This window comes from Leguminivora glycinivorella, chromosome 25 (assembly GCF_023078275.1).
Source record: "Leguminivora glycinivorella isolate SPB_JAAS2020 chromosome 25, LegGlyc_1.1, whole genome shotgun sequence".
NCBI lineage: Eukaryota > Metazoa > Arthropoda > Insecta > Lepidoptera > Tortricidae > Leguminivora > Leguminivora glycinivorella.
Genome location: NC_062995.1, coordinates 10,434,413 through 10,458,387, shown reverse-complemented (window position 1 = coordinate 10,458,387; position 23,975 = coordinate 10,434,413). Strand labels below are relative to the sequence as shown.

The 23,975-nt window shown below is 39.0% G+C and overlaps 1 protein-coding gene across 1 annotated transcript; it reads right to left on the bottom strand.

The window, feature by feature from the left end:
• Positions 1 to 349: 349 nt before the first annotated feature.
• Positions 350 to 23,546, bottom strand: LOC125239121 (zinc finger protein ZFP2-like). The gene is made up of 12 exons (XM_048146621.1): positions 23,089 to 23,546; positions 21,925 to 22,059; positions 20,648 to 21,415; positions 14,767 to 14,897; positions 13,156 to 13,230; positions 11,991 to 12,129; positions 11,044 to 11,156; positions 10,134 to 10,230; positions 6,435 to 6,623; positions 4,287 to 4,388; positions 2,455 to 2,553; positions 350 to 683 (listed from the first exon to the last, which is right to left on the bottom strand). The coding sequence occupies exons 1-12, from the start codon at positions 23,239 to 23,241 to the stop codon at positions 537 to 539; spliced, it is 2,148 nt and encodes a 715-aa protein (XP_048002578.1). The 5' UTR covers positions 23,242 to 23,546; the 3' UTR covers positions 350 to 536.
• Positions 23,547 to 23,975: the final 429 nt, after the last annotated feature.

Below are 23,975 nucleotides of genomic sequence, written 5' to 3'. Positions count from 1 at the left end.
AAAGTGCAAAAATAAAAAATGGAAAACAATGTTTTATTAGGGTACCCCCCCTACATGTAAAGTGGGGGCTGATATTTTTTTTCATTCCAACCCCAACGTGTGATATATTGTTGGATAGGTATTTAAAAATAAATAAGGGTTTACTAATATCGTTTTTTGATAATATTAATATTTTCGGAAATAATCTCTCCTAAAGGAAAAAAAAAGTGCGTCCCCCCCCTCTAACTTTTGAACCATATGTTTAAAAAATATGAAAAAAATCACAAAGGTAAGACTTTATAAAGACTTTCTAGGAAAATTATTTTGAACTTGATAGGTTCAGAAGTTTTTGAAAAAAATACGGAAAACTACGGAACCCTACACTGAGCGTGGCCCGACACGCCCTTGGCCGGTTTTTTTTATACCACGTCGGTGGCAAACAGGTATACGGCCCGCCTGATGGAAAGCGGTCACCGTAACCTATGAGTTTCTGAGTAATACCGGCTAGTTTATTTACAGTACTAAAATTTGGCCGGTTTTGGACATTCGGGGAGGTCTCATAGGCACGGTTTGTCCTTCTTCCGTTTGCGCGGCGGCGGTTTGACCTTGAGGTGCACGTATTTGACGTGTGTGTACAAAGAGCCGGATTGCAGGAACGCCTTCCCGCAGTAACTGCACATGTGTGTCCTTTTACCCGTGTGAATCTGCCAAAAAAATACAAATTTAAAAAAAAAAAAAAAAAAAAAAAAAAAAAAAACGGAGCGACGACTTGACGTGATTTTTTAAGTGGAGATAGTTGAAGGGTTTTGGAAGGTGACATAGGCTATTTTTTGTCTCTTTCTGAGCGAAGCCGCGGGCAAAAGCTAGTAATGTATAACGGCCCAGCCACGACATTGGTCTAAGCGCGACAGCGGTGAGCGGCAGCCATACGTGCGAATGAAAAGTCCCATCGCTGTGTCTCGCTCCAATGTATGGCCGCCGCTCACCGCTGTCGCGCTTAGACCAATGTAGGGGCTGAGCCGTAAAGGAGGAGTAAAGTCCGGCGCTTAAAATAACATTTGCACTGATGAGGCTGTCAAAACCATTGCCACATTTTGGACTGACCACAGAGAACCTCCTATAGAGTGGCAATCTTGTATATTTTGTTCGCGATACGAGTCACCAGTGTTTGGGGTGCGAGGAGCGGGCGTGGAATGTGTTAAGCGCGCTGTGATTGGCCGTTTCAAGGACGGCGGGCAGTCGCGCCAGATGAAAAGGGACAGAAGTATGACTGTCCCTCTACTGACGCGTAAGTGGCCAATGTAAGTTGACCTATGCCGACTCTGAATAAATTATAAATATGACTTATTTGTGGAATGTAATGCCGTCTGTTTTTAAATTTGAGCTTCTTGTTAACTTTCCACACCATTTCACACTACAGGTGGACATCTTTAAGGCATCAAAATACCCTTTTCCAATTTTTTAGTGCGAAAAACACGCGCTGCTTTCGGGTCTGTTACTTGGTCGATACTGATCGGGCACGGCAAGCGCCCGCGCTTATATCAGTGCAAATACTAGGAAGGCTGGCGACCGCGAGTCGTCTTGTAATGGATGTCTATAGGGGTTGGTCTGTGGGACTGACTAAGGGCACAGCACATGAAACTGCTCAAGTTTTAGAGTCATTAAATAAAACTATGGGATGGATTATATTGCGTATAATGAATTTACAATTCGTCCCGACGATTTCGATTTTCAAAAAAATGTTTTGAATATTGTATAACTAGCTTAATTAACAGTGTGTGAACCTGCCTTAAAAATCTATATTATTTATGGTCACGGTTCATTAATATTTCTTGTATGTGGGTAGCTTTTGCACATTGTAATTTTTCCTCAGTCACCCGTTGACCACGAATGCTGTAAAGTGTTCGAAACGTCGGGATGAATTGCAAATTCATTATACGCGATATAATCCATTTTCATAGTTTAATTTCATAAGTAACTATCGCGGTAACCGAAGACAATATTAGTGTCATTCTTGGCAATTAACACTTTCGCTACCAAGAACCCGACTGTCGGGCACACCGCTCGTAGAAGCGTAGCCGATTACATGGGTTTCCCCGTATGTAGCGAAAATGTCGTAGCGCCGCGTAGAGCCCGGTTTCGAAAGTGTTAAGGGGTTGAAAGAAAACTAAATTGTGTTATTGCAGTGGCAGGTTACAAGCCCACAGTACAATTGAACCTAACAGAATTTTGAATGATTCACAGTTATTTTCATTAGACTTATATTGACCAGGATATAGACCGTGATCAGTGATCACCTTTTTGATTTTTGCCGAGCACCCGATATTTCGGCGCAGTGACATGCAACATAATCGCGGAAAACACCGAGCTTTACCCCCCTATATGACTATTACCCTAAATACTCTAAGTACTCATTTAAGTGAATAATGTATATTCTTAGGAGAATAAATGTCTTAAACCATAAACCATACTCACCAGTTTGTGAACGTAGACTGATGACTGGTGGAGGAAGGTCTTCGGGCACTCAGAGCAGCGCCACTTGCGAATGCGGCGGTGGACGCAATCGCTGTGGTTCTGAAAACAACGGTGTTTGTACAGAAGGGAACTTGACTGTTCTTACAATAAAATATTTTATATCATGCACAAAATAAAGCATCAGATAATTATTAGAAAAACATGGACAGAAGTTATTTTTAAATCGAACTTCTATTTAATAAGTCAGGTAGAAATATATAAAGTAACTGCACTGACCGTGACGTCATTCAATTCGATTTCATATTAATTCCATATTAGCAAGTCGTTCAAATTCGTTTTGACAGTTCTTAAAAAGAAGCTGATTTGACTAGGAGGCAAGTAGCCTAATACATTCATACATACACACATACAAACACGCCTGTATCCCATAAAGGGGTAGGCAGAGCACATGAAGTTCCAGTGCCACTCTTGGCAAAAAGGGGTTGAAAGAAAACGAAATTGTGACATTGCAGTGACAGGTTGCCAGCCTCTCGCCTACGTCACAATTTAACCCATATCCCACAGTAACAAATAAGTACAAATAAGGTATTAAATACACCATGTTTTTTAGTTTTCCGTTAAATTCGACACTCAGGTTCATCATCAGTAGGCCTAGCACATGATGGCCGCGGGAGTATGTCGCCGCGAGATAGATGACACGTCTTTGTCTAATTGTATTAATGACATAAGGACAGGTAGTCTATCTCGCGGCGACATACTCCCGTGGCCATCATGTGCTAGGCCTACTGGAACCACTCGGTATATCGCTTTCTATTACATTCGATATCCATGATATAATTTTCATCCGTACTAATATTATAAATGGGAAAGTGTGTGTCTGTTTGTTTGTCCGTCTTCACAGCAAAACGGGGCGACGAATTGACGTGATTTTTTAAGTGAAGATAGTTGAAGGGTTGGAGAGTGACATAATAAATAAATATTGGGGACACCTTACACAGATCAACTTAGCCCCAAACTAAATAAGCAACGCTTGTACTATGGGTGCTAAGCGACGATATACATACTTAAATAGATAAATACATACTTATATACATAGAAAACATCCATGACTCAGGAACAAATATCAGTGCTCATCACACAAATAAATGCCCTTACCGGGATTCGAACCCAGGACCGCGGCTTAGCAGGCAGGGTCACTACCGACTGAGCCAGACCGGTCGTCAACATAGATCACATTTTACTTCTAAAATGGGGGGAGGGAGTTTGTATGGAAATTTCCTCATGATAATATTAAAGTTAGTGTCAAGTGTCTGACGGCACATGTCAAAACAAATAACATTAGGAAGTCGTAAGGCACTGGTCCCACTGCGAGCTAGTAACCTATGAGCTATCAACTGTAAAACCGAACAAAAGATAATCACCCCCGTGCAAATAAAAGAGACACGGCGATTCACCGCTGGGCGAGTAACTATAAACATCGCCGTGTCTCTTTTATTTACACGGGAGTGTTTATCTTTTGTTCGTTTTTATAGCCGATAGCTCATAGCTTACTAGCTCACGGTGGGACCAGTGCCTAAAGGATGTCACACACGTTTTCAGTTTAGTAACTTACATACACATACATACATACAATCACGCCTGTATCCTATAAAGGGGTAGGCAGAGCACACGAAACTACCAAAGCTTCAGTGCCACTTCTGGCAAATAAGGGGTTGAAAGAAAACGAAGCTGTAACTGTGAAGCTGAAGCTGTGTTTAGTAACTTTTTTTATGAATAAGGGGGCAAGTGTATAGTCTGCCACTTTCGTCGTCTTCAGACGTTTATATACGTACCCTCAGCTGCCAGGCGTATAAGTACGCCTTGGGGCACTGTGAACACTTGAAGGGGCGGTCTCCCGTGTGGTCCAACTGGTGAGTCTTCAGTACTGACAGGCACTGAAACAAAATAGATACGTTGCAACCTTTTGAACACACTGAAAGAGGTATTTAGGAAACTGAAAACATTGGTGGGTTTCGTCACACCTCGGACACTGGCGATCAAATATATTGAAAGAGGCGCGTTCCTAGCACACAGTCTAAGCTCGCGTAGATGAACGCGTACTATGCTTGTATGAGTGAGATATGACAGGTCGACTGTTCGTGTTTTTGACAGGCGGTAACTGTGAGGTAACCGAGAGGGGGTGGGCGGCACTTTCAGCGGGAAGCGGGAGTGGCCATACTGTACGATAGTACTTTTTATTATACTGTGGTTTCGTAGAGAAGCTAGGGTGGTTAAAGTAAGTGCCACCTAGTCTTTCTCGCAAAATAGGCACAAGGTTGTCGACTTGCGGAAAATCAAGTTAGAAAATGTTGTTTTCGAGTAGAATGACCTGCAGCACAGATAATATAAAACCTGTTTTTATTGAATTCCGTTAACTTTATGGGAAGATTCTTTAGTTCAAATACAATTAATTTCTCTAAGAAAGTAGCGTCTTAACTCTTACGGTTATTGAGTTATTAAAAAAATAAAGATAATTACTGAACATGTGCGTGACAGCCTTTACCAATTCCTAATGTTATTTGTTTTGACATGTGTCGTCAATCACTTGACACTAACTTGAATGTTATTCTTAGGGTCTCTCACACTAATAAATTCATTTCGTCACTACTTTAAAAAAAAAACTAGTATCTTCGTCTGTCAATGAAAAGAAAATGGTAGTATGTATGGAATGCATATAAACTTTACTGCGTTTTAACTTTGAGGAGCAGTGTGAGATACGAGATTTTTTCAAAGTAGTGACGATTTATTATGTATGAAAATGATGACAATTTTTTTTTACTGAATTTAACTAAAAGTGATATACAGGGTGGTTCCTGATGATGAACCTAGCTACTTGTCGAATTAAACGGAAAACAAAAAAAAAACACGGTGTATAGAATAACATGACTGTGTTGTTTTCGCCTGATTACGTAAAAGTGTACTTTAATAGTACATTACATCAGAGGCCGGGAAAATGAGGATTTCCGGCCAAGTGGGTATATACGGCCGAGCGAGCGTGCGAGCGAGGCCGGATAGGGATACGAGGCCGGGAATCCGTTTTCACGCCGAGGCATGTATAGTGCTTTTCTCAAACATACAATGAAATAAAAAAAAAAGTGCTCTAAAGAACAATATGTTATAAAAAAAAGTTACTTTGCAGGCCTAGGCCTGAAAAATAATATGAAATCCCTTTACAGTCCTCTCGAGTTGTTGCGCCCAAAAAGCGATACTTCCCAGCCCATTTTAAGGAACGTAAAGACAATATTTCATTGCATGTTTGAGAAAAAATATTTTTTGCTGTTTTTAGGTCATAATAATTGGACAGTGCTTAGTCATATAAGACAGACTTTAAAAACCGGCCAAGAGCGTGTCGGGCCACGCTCAGTGTAGGGTTCCGTAGTTTTCCGTATTTTTCTCAAAAACTACTGAACCTATCAAGTTCAAAATAATTTTCCAAGAAAGTTTTTATAAAGTTCTACTTTTGTGATTTTTTTCATATTTTTTAAACATATGGTTCAAAAGTTAGAGGGGGAGACGCACTTTTTTTTTCTTTAGGAGCGATTATTTCCGAAAATATTAATATTATCGAAAAACGATCTCAGTAAACCCTTATTCATTTTTAAATACCTATCCAGCAATATATCACACGTTGGGGTTGGAATGAAAAAAAAAATCAGCCCCCACTTTACATGTAGGGGGGGGGGGGGTACCCTAATAAAACATTTTTATCCATTTTTTATTTTTGGACTTTGTTGGCGTGATTGATATACATATTGGTACCAAATTTCAGCTTTCTAGTGCTTACGGTTACTGAGATTATCCGCGGACGGACGGACGGACGGACGGACAGACAGACATGGCGAAACTATAAGGGTTCCTAGTTGACTACGGAACCCTAAAAAGGGTCAAGTAGTCTCTAGCCTATTGTATGTATGTATGTATGTATGTATGGATATACTCACCGTGAAGGATTTTCCACAAACTTCGCAAACATTTTTCTTCTCCCTAGGCTGAGTTCCTTTAGGTTTGTCCCCCCTCTTCCTTTGCAGACGAGCGTAGTACTGTTGTCTACCGGATCCGGGTTTGATGTTTAGATGCAACCGGTCGATATGTACCGAAAGGGACATTTTTGACAGGAACGATTTGTTGCACTAGAAGAAAAAAAATCATTTCATTTATTTTAGCATACATTAGACCGCAGCCAAATAGCACTAGACCCTACTCATAGTGTTGTGTTCCTGTCGGTGAGTAAGGCTGCCAGAGCTCAACGAGGGTGCGGTGTGCTGATGACGGGAGGACTTACGGAACTAACTTGTTCCGTTTATTGTCCTTTGATCGTCGGCAACCCGAACCCTCCTTAGAGCTTGTACACTCCTTTTTGCTGTGTACTTAACACAGCAAAAGGGAATGTACAAGTTTCTAATGGGGTGGCAACGCGCATGTGACACTGTTTGAGTTGCAGGCGTCCATAGGTTACGGTGACCGCTTTACATCAGGCGGGCCGTATACTTGTTTGCCACCGACGTAGTATAAAAAAAAACATAAGCATTACAATGCGACCATGCGAACCACAGCTTGGAGGGGCCCAGACGGAAGAAGAAAAAGGAGCCGGCCATTAGCACGTTGGAAAGACGACCTGGGGCCTATTGCATAACAAGTTACAACTTGTATTACAAGTGGAACTCTCTTTCTTATTTTTTTTTTTTTTTTTTTTTAGTTTATTCAGAAACCAAACAGTCACATAAACACATTACATATTGGCAATACAAAAATGTACTGCAAAAAGAGAAAAACAATAACAAAAGACCTGGAGGTTCATAATTGTAAACCAAATAATGTTCACTAAATGAATATAAGAAAACAACATAACGTAACGTAATACAAGAAAAATTTTAAATTAAACTGCATACAACATAAACATAAACCTAAAGTAATTATGTTATTAAAACAACTTACGTTTAACAATAGTTTTTAGAATAGCCAACGAATTTTGGAAACAATCAACATCAAAAAGGTGTTTATTATAGTAGCTAGGAGCTCGTCTGAAAAAGGTATGTCTAGAATAGTTCTTGACACAAAAACTGATGTGAAACAGCGATCGAGGGCGCAAGGGCTGACGCGGACAACTAAAAGTAACTCGATTTAGCAGATTAGGGCAATTAATACTACCTTTAAGAAGTTTGAACAAAAACATGACATCTAAATAAATTCTACGGTCAGAAAGGGAAGGTACACCAAAATGTTTCGCTGACAAGGTGGAATTAGCAAAATAGTTTCCGGTTCTGTAACTCAAAGATTTTTTCTTATAAAATGAATTGGAGGGGGACTACCGCTTGTAATATGAGTTGTAACTTGTTATGCAATAGGCCCCTAGTTAAAAAAGCGGGGATCAACTGGACATGGGTAGCCCAAAACCGCACGAAATGGAGCCAGCTGAAAGAGGCCTATACCTCAAATGAGGGTTCTGGTGTAACATAAAAACGGAAATGTTAGATTAGTTTAAGTTATATTATAAACCAGAAATAATAGTACATTACATCAGAGGCCGGGAAAATGAGGATTTCCGGTCAAGTGGGTATATATACCGGATAGGGATACGAGGCCGGGAATGCCGTTTCACGCCGAGGCATGTATAGTGCTTTTCTCAAACATACAATGAAATAAAAAAAAATGCTCTAAAGGACAATATTTTATAAAAAAAAGTTTCTTTGCAGGCCTAGGCCTAAAAAATAATATGAAATCCCTTTACAGTCCTCTCGAGTTGTTGCGCCCAAAAAGCGATACTTCCCAGCCCATTTTAAGGAACGTAAAGACAATATTTCATTGCATGTTTGAGAAAAAGGCTTTTTTATTTTATTTATTTATAAGCATTACAGTGTTAACCAAAGATTTAATATACTTAGATGTGTGGTGACGGGTTAAGAATTTCACCACCCCCTTTCTTCCCGTGGGTGTCGTAGAAGTCGACTGTGGGATATGGGTTAAATTGTGGCGTAGGCGAGAGGCTGGCAACCTGTCGCTGCAATGTCACAATTTGGATTTATTCCAAACCCTTTTTGCCAAGAGTGGCACTGAAACTTAGTAGTTCATGTGCTCTGCCTACCCCTTTATGGGATACGGGCGTGATTTTATATATGTATGTATGTATACTTAGAGGGCGCCCGTGACGGATAAGAGCACAGATGTCATATATACCATAGATCAAGCAAACGTATCTACTTAGCGTGTCAAATGACCTCAGTAAAATCCACTGAGTTGTCCGTCTTTAATCGCAGCTTGCAGCTTTCGTGCATCAATTTTTGTAAGTTGAAGTCAACAAAAACATAAAAAAAGCCTCGTTACGTGATATTTAATTGCAACAACACAAAAATTATGAACACTCGAAGGCCTGAGAGATATTTCAAATCACAGGCAAGTAACAACTTCAGTACAAAATCTGGCACTAAAAAAGGCGGCAAATTTAAAACATTTAGGGTTCACCGGCCAATTGTCTTCATAAAACGCGCCTTCCTATACTCGTACCTTGAGGTTGGAATCATCGACGAGCCATGACCAAAGAGCGGAATTCTTCATAGCAAAAATCAAACTGTCAAAGGGATTGACCTAACTGTTTTATCGACTTATCGATGTTACGGAATAATATCGCATTAGGTATCCATAATCAACTTAAAAGATTATTCTGTAACATTTGACCTTTTTGATAAGCAACTTGCATCTCCATATTAAAGTAAATCATGTCAGCGTTACATATGTCATTTATGTCACTTGAGTTTTCATGAGTGATTTCCGTGCCGTGTTACTAAAATGGTTAGTAATCTTAAAAGAAAAACAATAAAAAATGGATACAGAAAGATTCTTCTCTTAGTTTCAAAGAAGATTCTTCCACAATATATTCTGATTATATTAACTCCAGTACCCAAAGGTTGTCTGGAAGAGATCGCTCTTAAGCGATAAGACCGCCTGTTGTTACCTCTGTTTAATTTGTTTTGTTTCTTGTGTATTACTTGTAAACTATGTGAGGTGTGCAATAAAGAGTATTATATTGTATATACCCCCCTGCCTGCCTGTGTGGTGACGGGTTAAGAATTTCACCACCCCCTTTCTTGCCGTGGGTGTCGTAGAAGGCGACTATGGGATATGGGTTAAATTGTGGCGTAGGCGAGAGGCTGGCAACCTGTCACTGCAATGTCACAGTTTCGTTTTCTTTCAACCCCTTATTTGCCAAGAGTGGCACTGAAGCTTATGGTGGTTTCATGTGTTCTGCCTACCCCTTTGTGGGATACAGGCGTGATTGTATGTTTTGTATTGTATATTGCTCTAAATGTGATGTTCATTTACATCAGCTAAAGAAACATTGTGTTGAAAGTCACTTAGCCTGATTTCATTACTTTAACTTTGTTTCGTTAAGTAACAAATATTTATCGATAAGTCGATAAAACAGTTAGGTCAATCCCTTTGACAGTTTGATTTTTGCTATGAAGAATTCCGCTCTTTGGATGGCACTTAAAAAATTACTGAAAATGTAGGTGCGAAGGTTTAATTCCCACAGAAATTTTGATTTTCGCGCTATTTTTATCTTCAAAAACCAGGGAGGAAATAGTCGAGAGCGTTTGTATGGTGAATTGACCCCTCCTGTATCGTCCTAAGTCCCTGGAACTTACCGCGTCGCAAGTGAACAATTCGACGCCGTGCGTCTCGCGCTTGTGTTGTATCAGTCCTTCCTCTGTCTTGAACAGCGCTCCGCATTGTTGGCACGCGCTGTAAGTATAAACGGTCATCGGTGTAAATGGTCGTAATTGTAACATATGAATACAATAAGAGATTTGATAGTACAGTAAAGGTCAGCGGTTCTCAAACTTATTTTCCCATGGAACCCTTTTAGAAAGTAAAACATCTGACGGAACCCTTAAATTTTTTTTTTATTGCAATCTTTATTTTAATAAGCAATCATGATAGTAAAATCTAATCACTAGATTCTAATGTGAGGTATTACATGGAACTGTTTTTTATTTTTTAACAATTGGTGAATATTTGGTTTTATGGAAGAGAGTTGAAGTATATCAGGTACCCAAAATTCACACGGAGCCCCCAGAGAGGCTTTGCGGAGCCCTAGGGGTCCGCGGAGCACACTTTGAGAATGGCTGGTATAGGTCATGTAAATCTACTCGTAAGTACAGACAAAGAGGATCGAGTTACCCACAAAGTAAAATGTAATCACAGTGCATAGACTGCCATCTCTCGACACAAGCTTAAAACTTTTGAACCTCCGTTTTGACAATTTGACCCATATTCTTAGCTTGATATGTGTTAAAATGTCAAATATTAATATTAGCGCCACCTAGCTGAGCGTCCCCAAAGGTGTAATGCCATCTAGGCCACCGTACCTTTTTCTGTATGGTATACGTTTTTTTCTTAGACTTTATCGGTCTATACGGAGTTATATATGTCTTTGGTACAGATTACCTCTTAATAATTAATTAAACTACGGTTGTACTCACGTTATTATCGCTATTGCTGCGACATGTTAATTATTTGAATATGTCTCACGAAAGTTTAACGTGTATAGATTACCTCTTGTTATTGTAGCAACGCTTGCCAGGCTGTTGGTCCTTGTGGCGCCGCAAGGCTTCCGTGGTTTCAAACTGCAGGCGGCACTTGCGGCAGAACAGACTGCGGTCCAGCGACTGCGGGCATACGGAAAACATTTTTTTTAATTAGCCTCTTTTGTGTCCCACTGCTGGGCAAAGGCCTCCCCTCGCTCGACCCTGTTGTCGGCATTTTCCCACCATTTTGGGTAGAATTAGGGATGTACCGACTAGTCGCCGACTAGTCGGGAAAGCCGACTATCCGGCCACATTTGTAGTCGGCGATTAGTCGGGCAGTCGGCGACTAGTCGGCAAAAAAGGCCGATTAGTCGGCCCCTTATAAGTGATAAAAAAAACAGGACAAAAATAAATTAACAGCCGATATAGTTGTATTATGTACCTATTGGTTATGCCTTTGTTACTCAAAACAAGAAATATCTGTGATCATTACAGAAATAAATGGCCCTCATTGAAATTCAAACCTAGGACTGTCGGTTTCATAGCCAGGATCAATACCCACTAAGCCAACCCGCTAGTTAAAAAATAAAAAAATCTCATAGAACTTAGAACGTGTAAAAATAATGAAAATTGCGATTTAATGATTAAAAAATCTGGTGATTTTAGTCGGAACATTATGTTCTGGCCGACTAGTCGGCCGACTAATCGGCCACCCAACCGCCGACTAGTCGGTAGTCGGCCTAGTCGGCCAAATCAATAGTCGGTACATCTCTAGGTAGAATGCGTCCAGGTCGTCCCGCCATCTCCTTTTTGGTCTGCCTGCACCCCGGCCTGCCCCGAAAACATATACTCGTAAAAATTCACATGCCATTGCCGCGTTAGCTCCATAGTTAGTTGGTGCGTATTGAACAAACGCGGCAATGGAATGTGAATTGCTGGCAATTGTGTTACACAAGTCTGTCTGTCTGTCCCTACCTCCCTGTGGCTCCTAGTCTTGTGCATCTTGAGCCCCTGGCGGCTCGTGAAGATTTCTCCACACAGCTCACAGGTGCCGATGCTAGCGTTCTCCAACGGGTGAGCTATACGCATATGCGTTGAACGCGATGTCTTCTTGCTGTCGAAAATTAATATTGTTATTTGTTATACAGAGGGACAAAGTTAAAGACTTAAGTTAGAGGACAAAAAAAAATGGCCTCTAAGGCACTGGTCTGACCGCGAGCTAGTAAGCTATGAGCTATCGGCTATAAAAGCGAACAAAAGATAATAATTCCCGTGCAAATAAAAAGAGACACGGCGATGTTTATAGTTACTCGCCCAGCGGTGAGATATCAATATCGCCGTGTCTCTTTTATTTGCACGGGGATGATTATCTTTTGTTCGGTTTTATAGCCGATAGCTCATAGCTTACTAGCTCGCGGTGGGACCTGTGCCTAAGGAAACTACTTTAAGGTTTTCTTTTGTGCAATAAATGATATAAGTAGTTCGAAAGTACGAAAAATAAGAAGTTCGAAACGAGTGACGATAAATTCCATTCGGTCGTGTTTTAAATCGACAGGAGTTACAAATTTCCTTTTCGCACGTGTATTGTACGTTTAACAGTAACAGATGGTCCTCTGAAGTTTCGACCTGACAAAATATTAAACCACTTTGAGGACTAGTGCTGACAAGAAGCACCAAGTACTTAAACAATAGTTATTTGTTATACAAGGGTGCAAAGTTGTATTTTAACGTCGAGTGTGGAATTGAAAAACGTGCAAGTGAAAGGATTGTATAGATTAACCACGAGCGAAGCGAGTGGTTCGAGAATAGAATCCTGAATTTGCGAGTTTTTTAACACACGAAAAGTAAAATACATTTGCACCTGAGTGTAACACAAAACTTTTCCCCTCACTATAGCGAGGAAACTACAACGCAAAAAACGCCTTTATCACTGCTTCCAGTAGTTCCACAGGTGGTAAATCATCTTAATTACTAGATTCACCTACTTTTATCAACCTGCTGGTATTAAAGGACAAAGGACAAAACACGTGTTTCCGAGCTAGTGACGGGAAATAGTTATTTATGGCCTCTTGCACCTACTTTAAGGTACTAATTTGTTTGTGCAATACAAGATAAATAAATAAATGGCAGTAATACTTACAGGAACTGTTTGTCACAGTGCGCGCATTGAAATGTGGTGCCTGAGTGAAACGCGGCGTGCAGAATCGCGCATTGTCTGTGGACAATACAATAAAGCTCAATAGATGGCGCAATAGTCGCTAGTAGATAAATCAATATGTCGCTAAAATGCTTATCGTGTAATCATAACCCTTATATTGACCGTGATTACCTTTTTGACTTTTGTCGAGCTCCCGATATTTCGACGCAGTTGCATGCATCATGATCACGGAAACTGACGAAGGCGGGTGGATGTCAAAGTTGCATAGACATCCTTCGTCAGTTTTCCGTGATCATGATGCATGCAACTGCGTCGAAATATCGGGAGCTCGACAAAAATCAAAAAGGTAATCACGGTCTATATCCCGGTCAATATAAGTCTAATGAAAATAACCGTGAATCATTCAAAACTCTTAGTCATAACCCTGAGACCACGGCGGAAGATTATTGCAGAAACCTAAGTAGGTACTTCAGGTACTCAGTAGCCGAAAGGAATTTTTACGACGCGAAACGAAAATGAAACGCCGCGACAGGTAGTCTGGCTCTGTCATTCCAATATGCAAGAGCGATAGAGATAGATATCTACGAGCGTTTCATTTCGTGAGCGTTTGTGCATCCGGCTACGCAAGCAGTTCCCCACGCTGAATACCTTCATTTATTTATTCCGTCACTACTTTAAAAAAACTTGTATCTTCGTCTGTCAATGAAAATAAAGTATGTATGGAATGTACATAGACTTCCTGCGTTTTAACTTTGAGGAGCAGCGTGAGATACGATATTTTTTCAAAGTAGTGACGATTCGTATGACGCATTTACATAAACATTTCAAGCAACATACAGCTAAAAGAATTATAAATCCACATTCAGGGTCAAAAAACCACATTGGCTACTTTTTGTCTCTTTCTGACCCCCCACTTCCCTAAAATGAGGGGTTGAATGGAGCCTTTTTAGGATTTAATGCAAGCGAAGCCGCGAGCATAAACTAGTCCATACTAATATTATAAATGGGAAAGTGTGTGTGTCTATTTGTTTGTCCGTCATTCACGGCATAACGGAGCGACGAATTGACGTGATTTTTTAAGTGGAGATAGTTGAAGGGATGGAGACTGACATAGGCTACTTTTTGTCTCTTTCTAACCCCCTACTTCCCTAAAAAGGGGGGTGGAAGTTTTTATGGAGCATTCCGCAATTTTCGAATTTAACACGAGCGCAGCGGGCAAAAGCTAATTATTTATAAACAGACTAGCTTTTCCCCGCGGCTTCGCTCGCCATTAGAAAGAGATAAAAAGTAGCCTATGTCACTCTCCATCCCTTCAACTATCTCCACTTAAAAAATCACGACAATTCGTCGCTCCGTTTTGCCGTGAAGGACGGACAAACAAACAGACACACACACTTTCCCATTTATAATATTAGTATGGATATAAAAAGCGCTTGGCATCCGTTGGCTCGTTGGGTGGACGACATCCGGAAAATTGCGGGTCACAACTGGATGAGACTAGCTTAGTACGGAACAAAGTGGCGTGCTAGAAGAGAGGCCTATGCTCAGCAGTGGGCGATAAAAGGCTGATATAATGATGATATAATAACTCACAGCCCTGCCATGAACTTGCTGCAGACGGCACACAGGAACTTGAGGCGGTGCGCGTTGCGCATGTGGTCGCGCAGCTTGCCGGGCGTGTGGTAGCGCAGATGACAGTACTGACACTCGTGTTCGCCGCGCGTCTAAAAAAAGATATAAGTTTTTTGCAAAAGTTTCATTTTTGGCACAAGCTTTTATCGCCGACTGTAAATACCTTTCTTTCAACAGTCATCTACAGCTCTCCCGAGACGATTCTAAAATCCCCTTACTCGATAGGGATACGAAGTTTCATGACAGAGTTCCTATGACCACCTTTCTGCTCCATCATCAGATCAGCTCCAATGTACCATAATATTGCATTGTCACGTGATTTACATATGTGTGCAAAATTTCAGGTGTAATCGGAAACCGGGAAGTGGGTCAAATTTAGCTTCTACGTTTTGACGCACACTATACTAACAAAGCAAGTTGAATAAAAGCTTGTAAAAAAACATTATTCAACCACTTAACGCTTAATTATAAAACTCCCGTCAGACTCAGACACATTTAAAAATATTTGCGTCTAGATTAGCAGTCTGCTCCGCGCTCTCTTACGAATAGCACACGTGCATGTCACCGGCAGTTAAAGTCAGTGGTTGTCAAACTTTTGTGATTATTATTTCCGATAACATAACTTTATTTACACAATGATTTGTGCCCGCTGTGAGGATGTGGTCAATGACAGTGCCCAGTGTACGCGTTGCAAAAAGATTTTTGGTTTTTGCTGTGCTGGTCTGACCGAACAGGGTTACCGCAAATTAGGAGCAGAGCGAAGATCTGTATGGAAATGTGCGGCGTGTAAAATGTTGGACCCTTCGTCACCGCTTCCAAGTAATGAGGCCGTCTCGCTCGAGTCTATAATGATGGAGTTAAAGTCTATACAGTGTAACCTTGCCAGTATACCGGGGCTAGTCCAGGATGTCAAGGGCATAAAAGCTGAAATTGGCGACCTTAAAAAAACCTGCGATTTCAATAGCCAGCAACTGGATGATCACAAGAAACGGTTAGATGAAGCTGAGGCTAAGCTTTCGGAAGTGCCTACCCTTAAAAACACTATCAAATCTCTAAATAAGGAGCTAGATAGCCTCAAAAATGAAAACATCAATAAGGAGCAGTGGCAGCGATTGAATAATGTGGAGATAAAAGGTGTGCCGACAAAACAAAATGAGGACCTGTTCCAAATTATTGACCAGATATCGATTGCGGTTGATTACCCAGTCCAGAAAAGTAGTATTAACTATATCTCTCGTGTCCCTACCTACAATAACAAGGAAAAGCTGATCATCGTGGGGTTTATTAACCGCTATATAAAGGAGGACTTCATTGCTTCAGCCCGTGCAAAAAAGAAATTATCCGCTAGCGAAATTGGATTTATAGGTAGCTCACAGAACATCTACTTAAACGACCACCTGACTCCGGACTATAAAAAATTGCTTACATCGGTGAAGACGACGCTGAAACCAAAGGGCTATCAATTTATCTGGGTGAAATTCGGTAAAATACACGTTCGGAAAGATGACTCTTCTAAAATCTTTGTTGTCAACAGTCAAATGGATTTAAACAGACTTTTGTAATTTGTGTTTATCTAAATACCGATCTGAAGAAACAATCAGTGTTCGATCTACGTATTACAATAAGTGTTATATTATTTGTTTACGTTTACTTTTTTCACTTTATTTGGAGATTGATTTATGCATATAATCGATTGTCGCAATGTTATATTATAGCTTATGCCTGCAATTTATTAATTTTATTCTCGTACTATCCGCAAAGTTTGAGAATCATGCCATCTTCGACCCGCTATTGTTTGTTATCGCGGCCAGTTGCCCGGCCTGTTACCTGCGCTTATTACCCAAACACACTTAAAAATTATCTTATGCAAACTATATCTATCCCTCTCTTTTTTGTTGTAAATTTGTGCTTGCCTTGTTACACTTATGCAACTAGTTTCATGCCTGTTAATATTCAATTTGTAAATATTATAATGTCTCACGGTAGGACATTCCGTTTGTTTCTTAGTGCCTCAAATGATTACGGTAGCGAAAATAAATTGAATACTCTGGGGATTAAGTTTTTACTGTGTTATTTGGAAGGTATGTTATTATTTCTGTGTTTGTTGGAACTTACGTAATGCATAGTAACTTAAACGAAACTCTTTCAGTTTATTATCAAAATGTTAGAGGACTGCGCACTAAAACATTTGATTTCTACCGAAATATATTATTAGCTTCGTATGATATTATCTTTCTCACGGAAACGTGGCTAGTGGACGGTATTTCGGACTCGGAGCTCTTTGACGATAGGTATGTTGTTTGGCGGCGTGATCGGAACCTGTCGCTAACGGGACAAAGTAGGGGTGGCGGTGTCATCATTGCCACGCGGAAGGAGTTGGCTGTTATACCCCAACCTACATACCATTCTTCGGCAGAGGATCTGTGGCTTACTTTAATATTAAAATCAAACTCAGAGCGAGATATAGTTAAATTGCATTTATGTGTTTTGTACCTGTGTAAGCAAGCGCAAGGTTATTCATTCTCTGACCAGTTGTCTAACTTCCTGGGTAAGTTGGGGAGGTGATGACTTATCACCCGGATGACAAATTCCTTATTGTAGGCGATTTTAACTTAAGTAATATTGTGTGGACGTCTAGCGATAATTATTTACTGCCTTCTAATTATTCTACTACGGACGAATATAATCTTATTGATGATTTAAATACCTTAGAATTATGCCAATATAACGGTGTACTCAACGCTTTTGGTAAAATATTGGACCTTGTACTATGTAATGGTGTGGTGACTGTATGCGAAAGTCAAACCCCGCTTGTACCCATAGACCCGTATCACAAGGCATTACATATATCTATAACATTTGCATCTATTACTTTTCTCAAGCAGGCACCACTCATGAAATATTATTACGGCAAGGCTAATTTTGATCAAATTAATTTAGATATTTTGGCTACAGATTGGGACACTGAATTTTCTACCCGTACACTTGACCAATGTGTTGACTACTTTTACTCGAAATTTAAATACCTCAGAGATAAATATGTTCCTCATAAGTTAATTACTGCAAGTTCATACCCGGCATGGTACTCATCCTCGCTTAAGAAGGCAATTAAAGAAAAACATAAATATCATCGTAGATATAAACTGTATGGTAATAAATGCGATTTGCTCGCTTTTGAGTGTCAGAGAGATAGGGTAAAGCGGATGGAAAAGAAATGCTTCATAGATTACACTCATTTGGTTGAAAATAATATTAGTAAAAATCCTAAACAATTCTGGTCTTTTGTAAAGTCTCGATCTAAATCGTTCGGTATACCAAGTAGTGTACGTTATGGAGATGTTACTGCTAACTCAGGGGCTGACGTCTGTAACGCGTTCTCTGATTATTTTAAAACAAGTTTTCTGGACCCTCGATTACAAAACTCGTCAAGTAGTATCACTTTTCAAGATTGTGCGGATTCCGTCAACGATGTGTCTAATATTTCAGTTGATAGTGGTTTAGTAACCAAACTTTTATTGAGTATCGATCCGAGTAAATCAGCTGGTCCGGATCAAGTGCCAGCCTTATATTATATTAATTGTGCGAAAGCCTTAACTAAACCTATTTCGTTGTTGTTCCGGCGGTCGTTTGCTGACTGTACCGTTCCCTCAATCTGGAAGTCGGCTTATATTTCACCTGTTTTGAAGAAAGGGACAAAAACAGATGTAACTAATTATAGGCCTATTTCCAAATTATGTATTCTGGCCAAAGTATTAGAAAAAATTGTCTATATGCAGACGTCAGCGGCACTCAAAAACTCTATGAATAGTACTCAACACGGGTTTCTTCAACGTAGGTCAACGGTGTCTAATCTCGCCTTACTTAATGACTTTGTCTCTGAAGCAATGAATAGTGGCCATCAAGTAGATGTAGTTTATACTGATTATAGTAAAGCTTTTGATCGTATTGACCATGATATCTTGATAGCTAAACTTTACTTCATTGGTATAAGGGGTGATCTCTTAAGATGGTTCCAGTCATACATAAAAAATAGGTGTCAGTCGGTAGTAATCAGTAATTACATGTCTAGCTGGGTATCCATTCCAAGCGGAGTACCCCAAGGCTCTTTATTAGGGCCACTTCTATTTAACATATTTATTAATGACATTACTACCTGCTTTCAGTTTTCTAATTTGCTTAGTTTTGCAGACGACATGAAAATTTTTGCCAAAATTGATACGATCGCTGATGCACATGCTCTGCAATCCGATCTATGCCGACTTGACAGCTATTGTGCGGAAAATAAGCTAGACTTAAACCCCTCCAAATGTTTTATTGTAACCTTTTCTCGCAAACGTAACACAATTGATGCTTCATATTCATTAAAAGGTAAGAAACTACAAAAAGTGGAGAGTATGAGAGATTTAGGAGTCATTCATGACTCCAAGCTTATTTTCAATGACCATATTGATAGTATTGTGTCTAAAGCCGCTAAATCACTTGGATTTATAATGCGTAGTTCTGTTAGCTTCACTCGTCCTAAGACCCTTAAAATTCTATATTGTGCTTACGTGCGAAGCAAGCTTGAATACGCGTCTCAGATTTGGAATCCTCAATATCAAATATACGTTGATAGGATTGAGCGATTACAAACTAAATTCATGAAATTTCTCTGCTTTAAAATGCATATAAATTATAGATCTGCCGATTACTTTAGACTATGTAAAAAACATCATTTAATACCGCTCGTCAAGCGCCGTGAAATTGCTGACATATTGTACTTCATAGGTATTATTAAGGGCCATGTTGACAGCCCTAGCTTACTTAGTAAAGTCTCTTTGTCTATTCCAACTAGGAGGCTAAGACATTTCCGTCCCATAAATATTAACCAGGCTTCCACCAATTATAGGAGGAACAGTTTTTTGAACAGGGCAGGCATTAGTGTAAATAAAGTAATACGTGAAGTAGATTTTGATATATTCAGTGATAGCATATCAGTAATAAGAAATAAGTTGATTAGTTTTTATATGGGCGATAATTTTAGCGCAGGTTTGGGCTCGGCTTATTAAATTTAAATGTAGGTAACGCGACACTAGTTCTTTTCCTTTTTTTTTTTTCTCTTCTTCTTCTTGGCTGGACACGCTATTGCGTATCTTGACATCAAATTGTAATAATTACATAGGTATATATATACATTGTACACATTCCTAAGCTTGGCTGTGGCTGTAGGTACTTGCACGTTTGTAAGATAGGAAAGATTTTGGTTTTAATCTGTTTTTTATAAGTGAGAACCTGTAATTGGCTTTTTAATTTTATTTTGGATTGTATTGATAACTTCAGCTGTTGGTTTTCCATGTATGTAATAAAAAAAAAAATAAAAAATAAAAAATAAATAGACGCACAGGCGCCGCCTGGCGGGATAAAATGTCAAGTGTGCCACCTCATTCCATCAATTTATTAAATATTTAATGCTTCAATATTATCATTTATAGGTAAATTTGACTAGCCAGCTTAAGACATCACGTTAAAATTGGTATGAAAACTATGAAATTACTTTCAACTCTTGGGGATAAAATGCAATTTTGCTAAGGTACAGCGGGGCAAATCACGACTGGGGGGCAAATATAACTGGTCCATTTTTTCCATGTTTTACAATGTTTGCATTATTAGAGTGTCCACCGGTTATATGTATATGGTAGGCGTGGTCAGTGATACACGTATCAACATCACAGTGTAATAATGGAAAAAATGGATTAGTTACAATTGCCCCCCAGTTGAGATTTACCCCTCTGTACCTAATCTATTTTCGAAGCAAGAGAGCCTTTACCAGTTGGTGTAAAAAAAAAAAATTGTAGGTACTCACCACATCATGTGACTTCAAATGGTTATTATAAGAAGTGTGTGTGAGGAATCCTTTATAACATAATTCACACTTGTACATTCCATTCAGGTAGTTATCCGACTTCTTCCTTTCTTCCATGTCTTTTGCCATTTCCTCTTCCGTCAAATTCTGCACTTGAAAATTGTATTTCTTTTCAAATTCTTTAATTTCTTCCTCTGTCCCTAGCTTTTCTATGAATCGTTGAGGCTTTCTTTTTCTTACCTTAACTGTATCATTATCCTTTATGTTATTAGTCTCTTTAACTTTTATTTTAACTTGTGACTTCACTTTTGCTTTACTTTTAACTTTGACTGAAACTTTTTCTTTAGCTTTTTTTTCAATTTTCTGTCTAACTGTCCGTTTTCTAGTCTTTTTCTCTTCAACTACTATATCTTGAGGCTCTATGTTGACTTCTACTATTTCTACTCTTGGTAATTTATGTACAGTAGCAACTTTTTTATTCATTTTTTTCTTTACTTTACTTAAATCTTGTTCATATTCACTATCAGAACTTAGTTTGTTAAGAAACACATCATCATCATCGTCCCAGTTTAAGTCAAGTTCTGGCTTGTCATTTTCTGTGTCGCTCTTTTGTATTATATCTTTACATTCTAATTTTCTATCATCGTCTAGTGACGCTTGATCATATATATCAATTTCGATCACATTTTCGGGATTTCTATGACTAGAGAGTGTGTTTGTCAATCCATGCATAGAGCGGTCAATGGTACGAATGAAAAAGTCTGTGATCTGTAAAAAAATGTTTCTATCAGTATGGGCATAGTTAAATATAAAAGTATCATACCATCCCATACATTAAAATGCGACCGCCTAAGAACGCGCATACACTACACCACACATAGATGGCGCCACAAAAAATGCCTTGTTGCCATCGATTATTTGTAGATTGGCGTTAAGTGTCACTTTAGAGCCATAAATCTATGTCAAAAGTGACACTTAACGCCATCTACAAGTATAATCGAAAGCTACAACACATTTTTTTGAGGCGCCATCTATGTGTGGTGTAGTGTATGCGCGTTCTTAGGCGGTCGCATTTTAATGTATGGGATGATATGATTTTCTTATATTTAATCTATGATATGGGGAAGATCAGAATTTAAAATATAGGCACAGGCTGACAAGACAAGATGTCATTAAGTAGTTTACTTTGTAGCTATCTCACTCTAAGTTGATCTGTGTAAGGTGTCCCCAATATTTATTTATTATTTTATCTTGTCTACATAAGTGACGTTACTCACAAAGTGCTGATGCTGCAGTGCCTGCTTGAGCAGCGCGTCGGAGCGGCGGCAGCGAGCGCGGAGCGCCCGCGCCCGCCCTAGCTGCACACGGCACCACACACACAAGTGCTGCGGAAGCCCGTCCCACACAGATATCTGGAGTAAACATTACATACAATTAATTAAAAAAAAAGTGACCACATACTCATATCGATGGCGAAGTGCCATGAACTCCTAAGTACGAAAAGTATGAAAACCTAAGTAGTTGGGAGTTCATGGTACTTCACCGTCGATATAATGTAGTGAAATGACATTTTAAGTCATCATCATAAACTTAAGAGTTAATCTCTTGTCGGTGGAGTATTTTCCAGCTTTTTCTATCCTGTGCCAGCTCTTTGACTCTAAGATATGACACAGCCGCTACTTTTTCTTTTATTTGGTCCATGTAGCTGCGTCTAAGTAGCTATCTAAATTTGAAATAAGCAATTAATGTAATTCTTATTATAATAAGCATGTTAAGAATGTAGTATGTAAGTTACTATGTTGCTATACCCTGACGGGTGCATGTGACCTAATATATAAAAACACCTATTCTAAACACATGGATATGCAATAAATGATATGAATATGAATAATATGAATTCTCTTAGATTAAAATAGATGCTGAATTGAAAATGGGCAGAGCATCATCATCAGGGAAAATGGGTTGGATCCAAGTTGAAAAAGGATATCAGTAATAAAATCAATTGGTCTACGAAATTCAGGGGTTGCCTGTTCAGGTTCACCCTTGATTTGAAGGTTGCCTTGCCGGGTTATATGAGCTCGGAAATTTAGCCGCCGGCAAGGAATTCCACTCCTTGGCAGCAAGGTTTAACAAAATTAACCCCAAGTGAAACACACAATTTATCACATCACCAACATAAACATGACGAAAACATCAAACTAAATCAAATCCATCAATTTATTTAACATTTATGACTAACAATATCATCATTTATCTTATATCAAGTATAAGATATATCAAGTTAAAATTTGTATGTAATAACTTTTCACTACTGTGAATAAAATGCAACTTTCTCATCCATTTTTTGAAGTTCCAAGAGAACCTTTATCAGTTGGTATAGTGAAGTCTATTACTACTGTAACATTTAAGATATTCATCAAATTTAATAAGATTTTACTCACTGTAGTTCCCATAATCTCCATGAACATATCACTCAGACCCCATTCATAAATGCTGTACAGTTTCACATCCCAGGCGAGACAGACTCTGCACGCTCGAAAAGATTCGTTAGTCACCTCCAACTTCACAGGGTCCTCAATCATTGATGATGACATTATTGCTGATTTACACTACTAAAGTATGATCTAATAACATTTATTTACAATTTCTGAGCTTATTTACAAATATACTAGTAAAAATAAAGTAAAGACACTGCACAAGAGCTATTTGTTTAGCTATTTAGTTCGCTTGACCTATCAGATTTTTATGAGGCAGACGCTGCTAATAATATTTGATTATTGAAAGTTAATTTCATAATCAGATACACTGCACTGGCCCTTATAATTCTTAAAAACACTGCTGTTATCATTTAAAACGATCTTATTGGAATTTTATGTAAGTATCTGTAGATTATACTCCAAAATGTAAATATGTATATGAGGCTATGAGCATTTTCGGGTTAACTGTCAATGTCAAGTTTTTACATTCGAATACTAGCAACGCAGTTTTAAAAAAATGTACACTGAGCTTGTCTCTCATACAAAGGCTACAAAATAGAAAATGTAATTGACACACAAAATAAATAAAAGTACTTATAAAAATGTTGTAATTTCTATGCAAAATCAATAATATTTCAGCACATAAGGACCGGACCAAAGTTACAGTCCGGTACACTCGTCTGTTACGGTTTCTACAATATTTTTTATACTGACAACATTTACAATTGCGCTTAATGCTAATTTTGTTATTTGTATTTAAGTAATGTCACAAAATTAGTGTCTATTTTCACCCTTATCCTGATGACAATAAGAATAGCACTCAGCGTTACTTACGAGAAATTTGAACGAAA

Excerpts from the sequence above, each read along its gene's own strand:
- LOC125239121 (XM_048146621.1), bottom strand. The coding sequence starts at position 23,241 with ATGTCATCATCAATGATTGAGGACCCTGTGAAGTTGGAGGTGACTAAC. Across the intron at positions 21,416-21,924 it reads CACTGCAGCATCAGCACTTT|ATCACAGACTTTTTCATTCG; the intron begins GTGAGTAACGTC and ends ATTTTTTTACAG. Across the intron at positions 2,554-4,286 it reads TATACGCCTGGCAGCTGAGG|AACCACAGCGATTGCGTCCA; the intron begins GTACGTATATAA and ends CGTTGTTTTCAG.